Genomic DNA, 12,128 nt, shown 5'->3' on the forward strand with positions numbered 1-12,128 from the left:
AGTCAAGGCCACTTAATATAAAGTGGGACCAATATTCTTAATAAAAGTTATTATAAAGTAAGGGTTGAATAGTCCTGGTTTAGATGGATTCTTCATGACAGAAATTAGAAGTAACCAAGAAAAAGTGCTGTTATATGTTATTGTCATTGACATTGTCTTCAGCAGCATTGCAGAAGAATCCTTGCAACAATCATTTGCTTGAGAGACATGTTTAGTGAATGCAAATTCCATGCAAATTTCTGAGAAATTCAAAGTTGTCTGTATTTCACAACCAATTTGTTTATTTCAGTGCTTTTGTGTGTCCTCTTCAGGTGGTCTCACCTGTAAGTGAGAGTCAGTCTCAGCTCACATCCTGCCTTGATCAACCGCGTGCTATTACATCATCAGCCAAAGTGTCCTCTTCATATCCCCCCACCAGCAGTGTGAACCCAACAATCGTCTTGCTGCAGCGCAGCAGAGGTAAATACCAGCCTCTCAATATTTCAGGTGGCATCAAAAGTAGTATCAAGTATCAAGCGAATTAAAGAGCAAAATGCTTTCACTGAATATTAGAATATTCTCTGACTTTCACATGTGATTAGTTTCCAAAGTTATGTTTGAGTTCAAATTAACATCAGACGTCTATGATTTCATGTACTGATTTGGATAGAATCTCTAGTTATTTTTATAATGTGCCCCTGTTATGCTGTTTTGGGTATTAACTTTCAGGTAGTGTGTAAAATTGCTGTTTGGGAATGTAAAAGGCCTGCAAAGTGCACAATAAATTGAGTTATTGTCTCTCAAAAGAAAGAGTCGATTTTGAAACTGCCAGAATCGAGTCTTCAGTAATTCGAGTCTTACTTCATACACAAACCTACATAGGTTTGTAACAGATTTGTTGCCAGTTTCATTGGCCGCAATCTACTTGGCTCGTCCTCAAACACTTTAGTTGTATAGTTGAGTCTGGAAGAGTTCGGTTTGTGTTGTTGACGTGAAGAAGACGCCATTTTCTGCACTGCGAAAGCAAGTCCACTTTGCACGCACTTCAAATGGATGAGGACTTAGGCTCGATTTGATACAGTAAAACTGACACTGTCGTTACTGTTCGTATCACTGTGTATACAAGTGCTGAGGAAACCTCCAGAGCCGAAATTCAGATATGAGTATTTTGTTTTCTGACTTATGCTGTAGACCAATAACAACAGACTGAGCCATCTGACCAATCAGAGCAGAGTATGCTCTAGGAAAGGAGGGGAATCCTTTATCGAACTGTTTCAGACACTGCGAGAAAAGAGGTGTTGCAGCAGTGTATATTATGAGGAAATTAAAGTGTTTATGTAAAACTATAGTAGGAGACCACAAAATAGGAACCTTTAAAATAGCATAATTAAAATAACATAATGTCTCTTGTATGGTTTTGGGCATTGTGGATATTAATTATATAAACTACCGTTCAAAAGTTTGTGCTCAGTATGATTTTTAAAGAAATTAATACTGTAACGAAGGCGGGACTCAGGTAGGGATCCAAATGCAAAGCTTTATTTACAGTGAGCGTTGTCATACAGGCAGGGTCAAACGGGAGCAAACGGGAACAACAAGGAACAGGCAGAATCGTAGTCAAGGTGCAGGCGATGGTCAGGACAGGCAGCAACGGGTCAACAAACAGGAAACAGGCAGGAACGGTAACACAGGACAGGCAGACAGGAAATAACGCTTGGAAATGCAACACTTGGGAAAACAAGACCTAGCAGTGAGGTGATGTGTGTAAGAGTCTTTAATAGTCCTGGTAATGAGCTGCAGCTGGGTGTGATGATTAGTGATTAGTGTTAAGTGTGTGCAGGTGAGTGGCAGAGAGGATGATGGGAGATGTAGTCCGGAACTTGACAGGATTCATGACAGAATGTCCCCCTCCCGGAAGGCGCGTCCTCGCGCCGTAGATGGCACAACTGGGGGGGGGGGGGTGCCCTGGAGACCTACAGGCAGGAGATACTGGATGTGCAGGCGGGTACGGAGGTCTCCAGGGCAGGTCCAGGAACTCAGGCAGCCATAGTGGGCCGGCGGCCTCGGCGGGTCAGGTGCCACGGGCGGCCACGGCGGGTCAGGTGCCACGGGCGGCCACGGCGGGTCAGGTGCCACGGGCGGCCACGGCGGGTCAGGTGCCACGGGCGGCCACGGCGGGTCAGGTGCCACGGGCGGCCACGGCGGGTCAGGTGCCACGGGCGGCCACGGCGGGTCAGGTGCCACGGGCGGCCTCGGCGGGTCAGGTGCCACGGGCGGCCACGGCGGGTCAGGTGCCACGGGCGGCCTCGGCGGGTCAGTTGCCACGGGCGGCCATGGCGGGTCAGATGGCCTGGGCAGCCACGGCAGGTCGGGGTGTCTTGGGCAGCCACGGCAGGGTAGGCGGCTTGGGCAGCCACGGCAGGTCGGGTGGCTTGGGCAGCCACGGTAGGTTAGGCGGCTTGGGCAGCCGCAACAATGAGTCCATAAATGGCCCTAGTAGTTCAAAGTCTGAAAACGGCAGTGTCCAGGCAAGGTCCCCACCCACAAGCTCCCCACCCACAGGTATAAATCCCCCCCCCCAAAATTTGGTGGGGCTTTGAGCGGGGTCCGTACGGGCGCGTGGGCAAGGAGTTCGGTGGCGCCGGCAGCAGGGCAGACGTATTAGGGAGAGCGGGCAGCTCGGTGACGACCTCCGTGTCTGTATCAGGGAGAGCGGGCAGCTCTGGGACGGCAGCGGGCTCGTACTGCTCTGGGACGGCAGCGAGCTCGGGCTGGCATACAGTTTCAAAGTCAATTGCGCTCGAGTGCATCCTCCACGCACGTAGGACAGCCAGAACATAAAAAGTGAAAACAGCCCTCTTGGCCATGGCAGGACTAACAAGGAGAGTGGGCTCTGGAGCGGACTCACTGGCTGCAGCCAACTCAACGGCTGGAACGACCCCTACGTCCACAGACACCGAAGGGGCGGCCATCTTGCCCGTGGGCACTGGCAAAGCAGCCATTTTGTCCATCGCGTCCAGGGCGCTTGAGTGCGTTGCAACCGGCGAGCTTGAGAGCGTTGCAACCGGCGAGCTTGAGAGCGTAGCAACCGGCGAGCTTGAGAGCGTAGCAACCGGCGAGCTTGAGAGCGTAGCAACCGGCGAGCTTGAGAGCGTAGCAACCGGCGAGCTTGAGAGCGTAGCAACCGGCAGGCTTGAGAGCGAAGCGGCAGACTGGCTTGAGAGCGAAGCGGCAGACTGGCTTGAGAGCGAAGCGGCAGACTGGCTTGAGAGCGAAGCGGCAGACTGGCTTGAGAGCGAAGCGGCAGACTGGCTTGAGAGCGAAGCGGCAGACTGGCTTGAGAGCGAAGCGGCAGACTGGCTTGAGAGCGAAGCGGCAGACTGGCTTGAGAGCGAAGCGGCAGACTGGCTTGGAGGAGCGAAGCGGCAGACTGGCTGAGAGCGAAGCGGCAGACTGGCTTGAGAGCGAAGCGGCCGGCTGGCTTGAGAGCGGCGCGGCCGGCGGGATTGAGAATGAGACGGCTGGTGTATGCTTGGGAATACCAGCCGCCCGTGCTGAAATCAGCGGTGGGTCAACCACACTGGAACGTAATCCTTGCCGTTCTCTGACTGATCTAGAGACGTGACGTGGCTCTGGGCGATCAGTGGCGACGTGACATTGCTCTGGGCGATCAGCGAAGGCGTGACGTTGCTCTGGGCGATCTGCGAAGGCATGACGGTGCTCTGGGCGATCAGCGGCGACGTGACATTGCTCTGGGCGATCAACGAAGGCGTGACGTTGCTCTGGGCGATCTGCGAAGGCATGACGGTGCTCTGGGCGATCTGCGAAGGCATGACGGTGCTCTGGGCGATCAGCGGCGACGTGACATTGCTCTGGGCGATCAGCGAAGACGTGACTTGACTCTGGGCGATCAGCGGGGGTATGAACTGGCGTTGTTGTTGTTGTAGACGCCATCTTGTGAATGTCCTCTTTAGCGGCAGCCATTATGTGATGCAACGTGGTGTCGTGTTCCTCCGCGACACCCACGGTAAAACTAGAGCCACTCAGCTGCAATGCGAGGACAATATATTGCTCCAACGACCCCTCAGGCTGATGCAATGGCATGACGGAACTGAGCAGGTCAGATAGTCCACCGCGGAAGAATATCATGAGGCACACCTCATTAAAACAAGTTAACGGTGCCAGTTCTATAAAGTCCATGACATACTCCTCAATGGTTCTCTCTCCCTGACGGAGACACATTAATTGAGCAGACGGATTCATGATAGCTGAGACTGGAACACTCACCAAGCTGCTGGATCTGAGGATGGCTAGGTCTTCTGTAACGAAGGCGGGACTCAGGTAGGGATCCAAATGCAAAGCTTTATTTACAGTGAGCGTTGTCATACAGGCAGGGTCAAACGGGAGCAAACGGGAACAACAAGGAACAGGCAGAATCGTAGTCAAGGTGCAGGCGATGGTCAGGACAGGCAGCAACGGGTCAACAAACAGGAAACAGGCAGGAACGGTAACACAGGACAGGCAGACAGGAAATAACGCTTGGAAATGCAACACTTGGGAAAACAAGACCTAGCAGTGAGGTGATGTGTGTAAGAGTCTTTAATAGTCCTGGTAATGAGCTGCAGCTGGGTGTGATGATTAGTGATTAGTGTTAAGTGTGTGCAGGTGAGTGGCAGAGAGGATGATGGGAGATGTAGTCCGGAACTTGACAGGATTCATGACAAATACTTTTATTTAGCAATGATCAAAAGTGACAGTGCATTCTATACATCAAAGAATTCTGAAATGTATCAAGGTTTCCACAAAAATATTAATCAGCTGCTACCACAAAGATCATTCTCAGCAGTTTTTGACATCGGACTCCTCATATTGATTACTTTTTCTTTTTCAGATAGGATGCCAACAGCACTTGAAGCATCAAGCATCAAGCGTCCTTTTAAGCGTCAAATTAGCAAAACGGTCTAAATCCATAATAAAGGTGCATCATTCAGAGACACGAGAAATGTAGCTTTAGTATACGGTATTCAGCAATGGTCAAAATAATTGAGATGTGTTGCAAGAAATGCAAATGGATTTGACCTTTTTAGGAAAAATGTTCTTTTTGAATAGATCTGTAGCCATGACTTATTCATTTAAACATTAAATCGTTCAGTGATCCCTTTGAAGGTATCGTCCTAGATAAGTCTCGGCTGAAATAACAGATCAGTGTGGTCGTGTATGATCTGACTTCGTGGTCATGTGTTTCAGAAGCTTTTGCGGAGCAGGGCATTGGCCCTAATCGGAGCCCTGCTCTCAGCCAGAATAGATCTTCCTCTGAGAGTCCAGCAAGCATGGAAGGAAAGACAGTGAGACTGTCTGAATATTCAGCTGTTCAGGCACCCAGAGTCCCAGTACGGGTAAGAAATGGGTAGTTCTCATAATGCACCTGTTTACTTTGACTAAAATAAGTACAGTACATCCAAAAACCTATATAAATAAAAGACCACCTGCATATTTTTCTCTTCTAGAACACAGAGCTATCAAAGGACTGGTACAGAAATATGTTCAAACAGATTCACAAAGTCCCAGGTAAAGATGCCATCTTTTTGTGTGTATCGATTCCAAATCTGAATATGTCCAGATCACATCTCAGTCATGTATATATGTGTGTATTCATCTTTGTCAGTATGTTTTGTCTTTCACCCACCTTATACTCAGAGCCTGTCGAAGAAAATCCATACCGTCCCACCTACATATTTCCAGAGAGCAATGACAGGCCATTGAGAACCAGAGGTACCTTGGTTATAGTTATAATCAGATCTTTAATTAAACATTCCTCCATGCCACTCTTTTCTGTCTACGTCATTAAGTAACACCTTTTAACCCTTTGTATGTGTTAGATCATTTTATATCCAGTTCATGAAAACCAAAATGAAAATGGATATGCACTGCTCTCTAATGTTTACAAAGGCTGCATTTATTTGATCATAATAACTGTTCTATTTGAATATATTTTAAAGGTGCCGTAGAACGTCTTTTTAAAAGATGTAATATAAGTCTAAGGTGCCCCCTGAATGTGTCTGTGAAGTTTCAGCTCAAAATACCCCATATATTTTTTAAATTAATTTTTTTAACTGCCTATTTTGGGGCATCATTAAATATGAGCCGATTTAGGCTGCGGCCCCTTTAAATGGCTGCCCTTGTGTAATGCCTCGATCATGGGCTGGCATATGCAAATATTGGGGGCGTACATATCAATGATCCCGACTGTTACATAACAGTTGGTGTTATGTTAAGATTCGCCTGTTCTTCGGAGGTCTTTTAAACAAATGAGATTTATATAAGAAGGAGGAAACAATGGAGTTTGAGACTCACTGTATGTCTTTTCCATGTACTGAACTCTTGTTATTTAACTATGCCAAGATAAATTCAATTTTTAATTCTAGGGCACCTTTAAAATGAAATTTATTCCTGTGATGTCAAGGCTGAATTTTCAACAACCTTAAGTCTAGTCTTCAGTGTCACATGATCCTTCACAAATCATTCTAATATGCTGATTTGCTGCTCAAGAAACATTTCTTATTATTATCAATGTTGAAAACAGTTGTGCTGCTTAATATTTTTGTGAAAACTGTGATGATTTTTCAGGATTCTTTGATGAATGTTCAAAATAACAGCATTTATTTGAAATAGAAATCTTTTGTGACATTATAAAAATCAAATTTGATTGCTATAATGCATCCTCGCTGAGTATTCATAAAAGTATTCATATTTCTTTCGGAAGAAACTCAAACTGAACTCATTGAACTCAAACTTTGGAACGGTTGTGTATAGCCGCAGTATATATAAGGTCAGATGTTAAATATCTTTTGTCAATTCTTTCACAAATCCCTATGTGCAACAGATGCTGCTTTATATGTACATAGTGTCAACAAATTGATTGTCCTAAAGAGGCAATCATAACACTCAAGGTGAGCTGTGGTAATGGAGCTATTTCCAACACACCGAGAAGATCACATCACCATGTATTTAAAACTCATAGATTGATTACCTCCATTTTAAGAGCTTTCATACCTCTGTGATGTGCTTCATGGCTGTGCTTTTAGAGAACCATTATGCTGAATTATTAAAGCAGTCACAACACCCCGAATGGGTGTTGTGTATCCATTGGATTCTTAAGAATGCAAAGTTACCAATGCCATGGGCTGATCTGACTCTGAAGTATTCATTTCAGCTTGTATTTGTTGCATAATAATCACTGAAATGCCTAATTTCTTTAGTGAAAATGTTTTATTTGTATTGTAACTTACCAGCTAATAGAATATTCCAGCATCAGAAGAACACACTGCTGTGGTTATAGTGCCATCTACTGGTTAGATTAGTCTGAGGAAATAAAGTGGCATTGTTTCGGAGCTGCTGTTTAGTTGTTAATGACTGCTATATATGTCACACTAATCCCTGTAATTTTCACCTACTATATATCAGATGTTTAGAATACCCCCCGGAGATGCTGCATTAGAGCACAGGCTACACTAATAAGCACAATAAGAAAACAGGTTACAAACTACCACAGGAATACATTTGAAATGTGAAATAAATGCAATATGTTGTAAGTTTCACTGTTTTTTTACAAGTTTCACTAAAAAAATGTCAGCTGTATTGCTTTGTCACTGGTTATTATTAACTATTTACAACTAATACGTATTTTCTGACTCTTTCAGATGACAGGCCGGCACATGGTGTTGAGGATGGTAAGTGTTTGTGTGTTAATAGCTAAATGATAAAAACTACATAATGCATTCTTTTTTAATATTAAAGGAAAGCTGTGTTTCAGTTCAGTTAGTGCCTGTTATTTGCATTTATTCTGAAGTGCGGCCAGTCCCTCGCTCCAAGAGTGCAGTAGACATGGGAAGCTCAAGAGGACAGCTGCCTGTGCCAACACGCACATCTTCCCTAAAACCTCAGAGGTGAGCGATGACACTATGAAACAAATATTATGAATTATGGAGGGGATTCTAGCACATTTATTGACTGATGTTCTGAAACTTTCATATTAGAGTGTGAATTCTTGCACCATGCTAGTGTTGCTCAACATAGAGATGATGACATTTCTTCACAAGACCTCAATATGTGAAACACTGTATTTTAGCATCTGTCATGCGGCCTTAACAAGCATGTGTTGGCTTAGAGATGTTGCTGTTAGAAATCATAATAGATACCTGTTTATTTCAGTCATCAGTGTTCACCAGCAGAAAATACATTAAGTATTAAATACCTTCATTCATTTCATCATTTTAGGTTTTAAATATACAGTAGGGCCTAAACGTCTGAGATCACTCTGAAAATATGAGATTCAAAATGTTATATCACTTAACTGTCACCGTCCTGCTAACGGGCGCTTGGTGCTGTTTTTATTTATTGCCTTTTTTTGTATCACTTATTTTAGTGATCATCATAAAGTAGGTATCATTCAAAAGCTTAAAAAACTCAGAATTCATCCTGTAAAACTGTGAAATTGAAATTGGACATTGCTTTACCATGGAAACTGTACTTTAAATCCTTTTAGCGGGCTCCTCCCTCTAGTTGGTGTTTATTTTAAGTACTTTATAGTCAAAACTTTTCTAATCTTGACAAAACACATATCGTCGGAAAGGTCTCAATCTCAAGCTTCCATATTTGGCATCTGATTTGTGATAGAAGTGATATTTGGACAGAAACATATTAATTTGTTACAGAAGAATGCATACCTTTTTTTTTTAATTCAATTAATTGTGGGTGACACTCAGTGGCTATTTTTGGTACAACACCTAAACAAAATCAAACTTCAATTTTTGTGATATCAACTTCAAATTTGGAACACAACTTGGACAACTTAGACATATGGCTTTGTAAAAATTATTTTGTAAAATATATAGTTTATATAAAATATAAAATATTTAGTACAGTACAGTTGATTTACAGTACGTACTTATATAACTTTTTCATACTTTAATTTTTTGAAGTGCTTTCACTTCAGCAACAATGTCTTCTGAATGCTGAATGTCTTCTTTAAAACAAAACCAAACTTATATATTTCAAAGCATTCTTGAATTACAGTGATTTAAATTTGGAGGTTAAACAGGTTAAAAACGATAAGTATGGTTTTATAATTTGGAAAACAAAACATTATGACATTAAATAAATAAGAAATATTAAAGATTCTGCTTTATTTGGGGGTCAGGATCTACATAAATAAAGAAATTCTGAAATTAATGTTAATTTTTAAACTATAATAAGGTTAAATTAATTCAGATTAGTCAATGAATAATATCTCGTGAACTAACAAGGTGAATTTTTTATTTCTTATAATGCAATTAATTACTTTATTATGAACAAACATGAATTAATAATATGAACAATAGTATATTTACATATATGTATATAAATAAACTAATGTTATAGAATATTATTGTTATAATGTTTATAAAAATGTGTATAAATGTACGTGGTATAGATTAGTAAATGCTGTAAATATTGTTGGTGCACCTAATGCATAACTAAAGTCAAAGATATGAGCCTTATTGTAAAGTGTTACAATAATTTGTAAAGAAAAATTTGTATTAAATTAGAATTATGCAAAATAGTTTACTGAATATGTATGGATAACACTGCAGAATATTTCTCCAATACATCATTGTCTATTATATGATTAAAGTGCTTTTATATGAGATGTATGCCTAGTTTTTAAAACACAACCTGCATGTATGGGAACGCTTAACTAAAACTTGCCCTTGTTGGTTGCCATGGTGACTCTCCACCTCCCTTGCTCTATCACTCCATCTCTCCCCCCATGCATCCCTGCAGGAATGAGTGGGAGCCCCCTGACAAGAAAGTAGACACCAGGAAGTACCGCGCCGAGCCCAAGAGCATATTTGAGTACGAGCCAGGAAAGTCTTCAGTGCTGAAGCTGGAGAGACCGGTATGATGCTCTTTATACATGCATGTTTTCTGAGTGCTGTTGCTGGTGGAGGTGGAGATCTGTGCATGCCGTTTGATGCTGCAAGAGCTGATTTCTGCCTGTTTCACTTACAAGGACAGCACACTCACAGCTGTGTCTCTTGCTAGTCTTATTAAGTGACCTCGGTAGGTGACTTGTGCTGGTGACGTCTTCAATGTAGTGATACTGTGCGTAGCATATATAACACGATCATAGCTTGTTGATGCATACAGTGCACGCACTACAGTAACGTTTAGTTCATCATATAGAAAGTAGGAGGACCTTTTACTCAGCTATAAAAAGATCATCAATAAGTGACACTAGCATTGTCCAGACCCAGTTAAGAATAGAGACTCCTACAGGGGCTTGTATGTGTCTGCAGTCTGGTCATTTTCAGGAAGGCTTGTTACTATGACATTCAGTGATTCAATCTTTTTAGCATGACTCATTCTGGGAGCTGCTGGTATTATATAATGTCTTTCTGATGACATACCGCTGAAATAGGTTTATTGTAGAAGCCAAGCAAAGCACGTTGGATCCTTGTCAATGAAGCAACTGAAGCAGAGAAAGTGCAAGCTGCGTTAGGGCTTTCATTTTTTCCTAATTGTTAGGGAAAGTAATTAAAATGGCTCTAGGTCAGGTCCTATCTAGGGCAGAAGATAATGTGCTGCTTGTGTCTCCATTTGAGCTCTGCAGAGAACAGTCCTTTGTTTTTGTAAAATTTTGAATTCTTTTTAAATGATATTGTACACTACTGTTCAAAAGTTTGGGGTTGAAAAGATTTTGTAAGACATTTCTTATGCTTATGAACGCTGCATTTATTTGATCAAAAATACAGTAAAATTACAGTACAAAATATACAGTAATATTGTAAAATATTATAACACAGTAATATTGTAATATACAGTAATATTGTAAAATATAGTAATATTGTAAAATATTATAACAATTTAAATTGTTTTTGAATTTAATATATTTTAAAATGTAATTTATTCCAGTGAATATTCAGTATTCAGGGTCACATGATCGTTCAGAAATCATTCTAACATACTGATTTTCTGCTCAAGAAACATTTCTTATTATTATCAATGTTGTAAACAGTTGTTCTGCTTAATATTTTGATATGATACATTGCATATGATACTTTTTTTCAGGATAGAAAGTTCAAAAGGAATAAAGATTCCAATAGAAATCTTTTGTAATAATCATACATGTCATTGTCATTTTTGATCAAATTAATACATTCATTTCATAATAAAATAATAGTATTCATGTATTAAAAAATCCTACTGACCCAAACTTTTAAATGGTAGTGTAATATAATATTAAATATAACATAATTATTGTGTTATAGATTTTTAAAACAATGTAGAAAATATTTTGCAGTATTTTATTGTTAAACAACAATGCAAACAGATTGATATTCATAGCAGAACTTTAAAAATATGGATTTAGATAATATGAATATGTTTATTTTCCTTGTTCACTTGTTATGCAATGTAAAAGATATCACCTTGGATTTATGGATCCCTTTCCATTATCATTACTTCCTATTTCCTGTTCCTTTGATTGATCAACCAGATGTTCTTGCAATAAATCATCAAGCTGCAAATCCAATTCATATTTCCTCTGCTGTCTCAGCCTGGAGCCTTTTTTACTGTCTGAGATCATGACATTAAGAGAGAGTTCATGTAACATCATCATTTAGTCTCATTGTCTTTGTATTCTGAAACTTCCTCTTTCTCTTTCTCTCTCTCTCTCTCTCTCTCTTTCTATGTCCTCCTTTCCTTGTTGCCATATTTCTGTAGACTCAGGACTTAAGTCCAGAAGATGTAGATTTAGAGAATGAGCCTTGGTATAGGTTCTTTTCTGAGATGGATTTTGGCAAAGCGGTAAGTTGGCAGTATATTAAAAATGCATGTCATCCCCTTTTTTTTGTTCAGGACCCTAAATATTTTTTTTATGTCTGTCTGTTAGAACCATTGTTACGTCACTTCCTTTCTGTCCTGACCTTTCATATGTATGTTCCTTATCCAGCCCATTGTAGCTCAGTGCATAGCAATTCAAAAACAGTACAGAAAGTAATGACATTCAGTACATTACAGTGAGTGGAAGAGTTCATCTAAATGTGCTTCAGAAGCCACATCAGAGAGCGATAGATGATAAAAAGGTGCAGTCAAACATTGCAAGCACC

At 41.2% G+C, this 12,128-nt stretch overlaps 1 protein-coding gene across 6 annotated transcripts in view; it reads left to right on the top strand.

Annotated features, from left to right (window-relative positions):
• The window catches only part of LOC137020518 (sorbin and SH3 domain-containing protein 1), a 58,733-nt gene that overhangs the window by 18,379 nt on the left and 28,226 nt on the right, over positions 1–12,128 (top strand). For 5 of the 6 annotated variants that reach the window (XM_067386196.1, XM_067386192.1, XM_067386197.1 and 2 more), the window contains exons 6-13: positions 312–459; positions 5,227–5,375; positions 5,487–5,547; positions 5,677–5,751; positions 7,680–7,709; positions 7,829–7,925; positions 9,802–9,916; positions 11,743–11,826. In XM_067386196.1, the coding sequence (XP_067242297.1) occupies positions 312–459; positions 5,227–5,375; positions 5,487–5,547; positions 5,677–5,751; positions 7,680–7,709; positions 7,829–7,925; positions 9,802–9,916; positions 11,743–11,826 (759 nt within the window). The remainder of the gene's footprint in view (positions 1–311; positions 460–5,226; positions 5,376–5,486; positions 5,548–5,676; positions 5,752–7,679; positions 7,710–7,828; positions 7,926–9,801; positions 9,917–11,742; positions 11,827–12,128) is intronic. The other variant, XM_067386193.1, reaches the window with a different exon arrangement.

This window comes from Chanodichthys erythropterus, chromosome 5 (assembly GCF_024489055.1).
Source record: "Chanodichthys erythropterus isolate Z2021 chromosome 5, ASM2448905v1, whole genome shotgun sequence".
NCBI lineage: Eukaryota > Metazoa > Chordata > Actinopteri > Cypriniformes > Xenocyprididae > Chanodichthys > Chanodichthys erythropterus.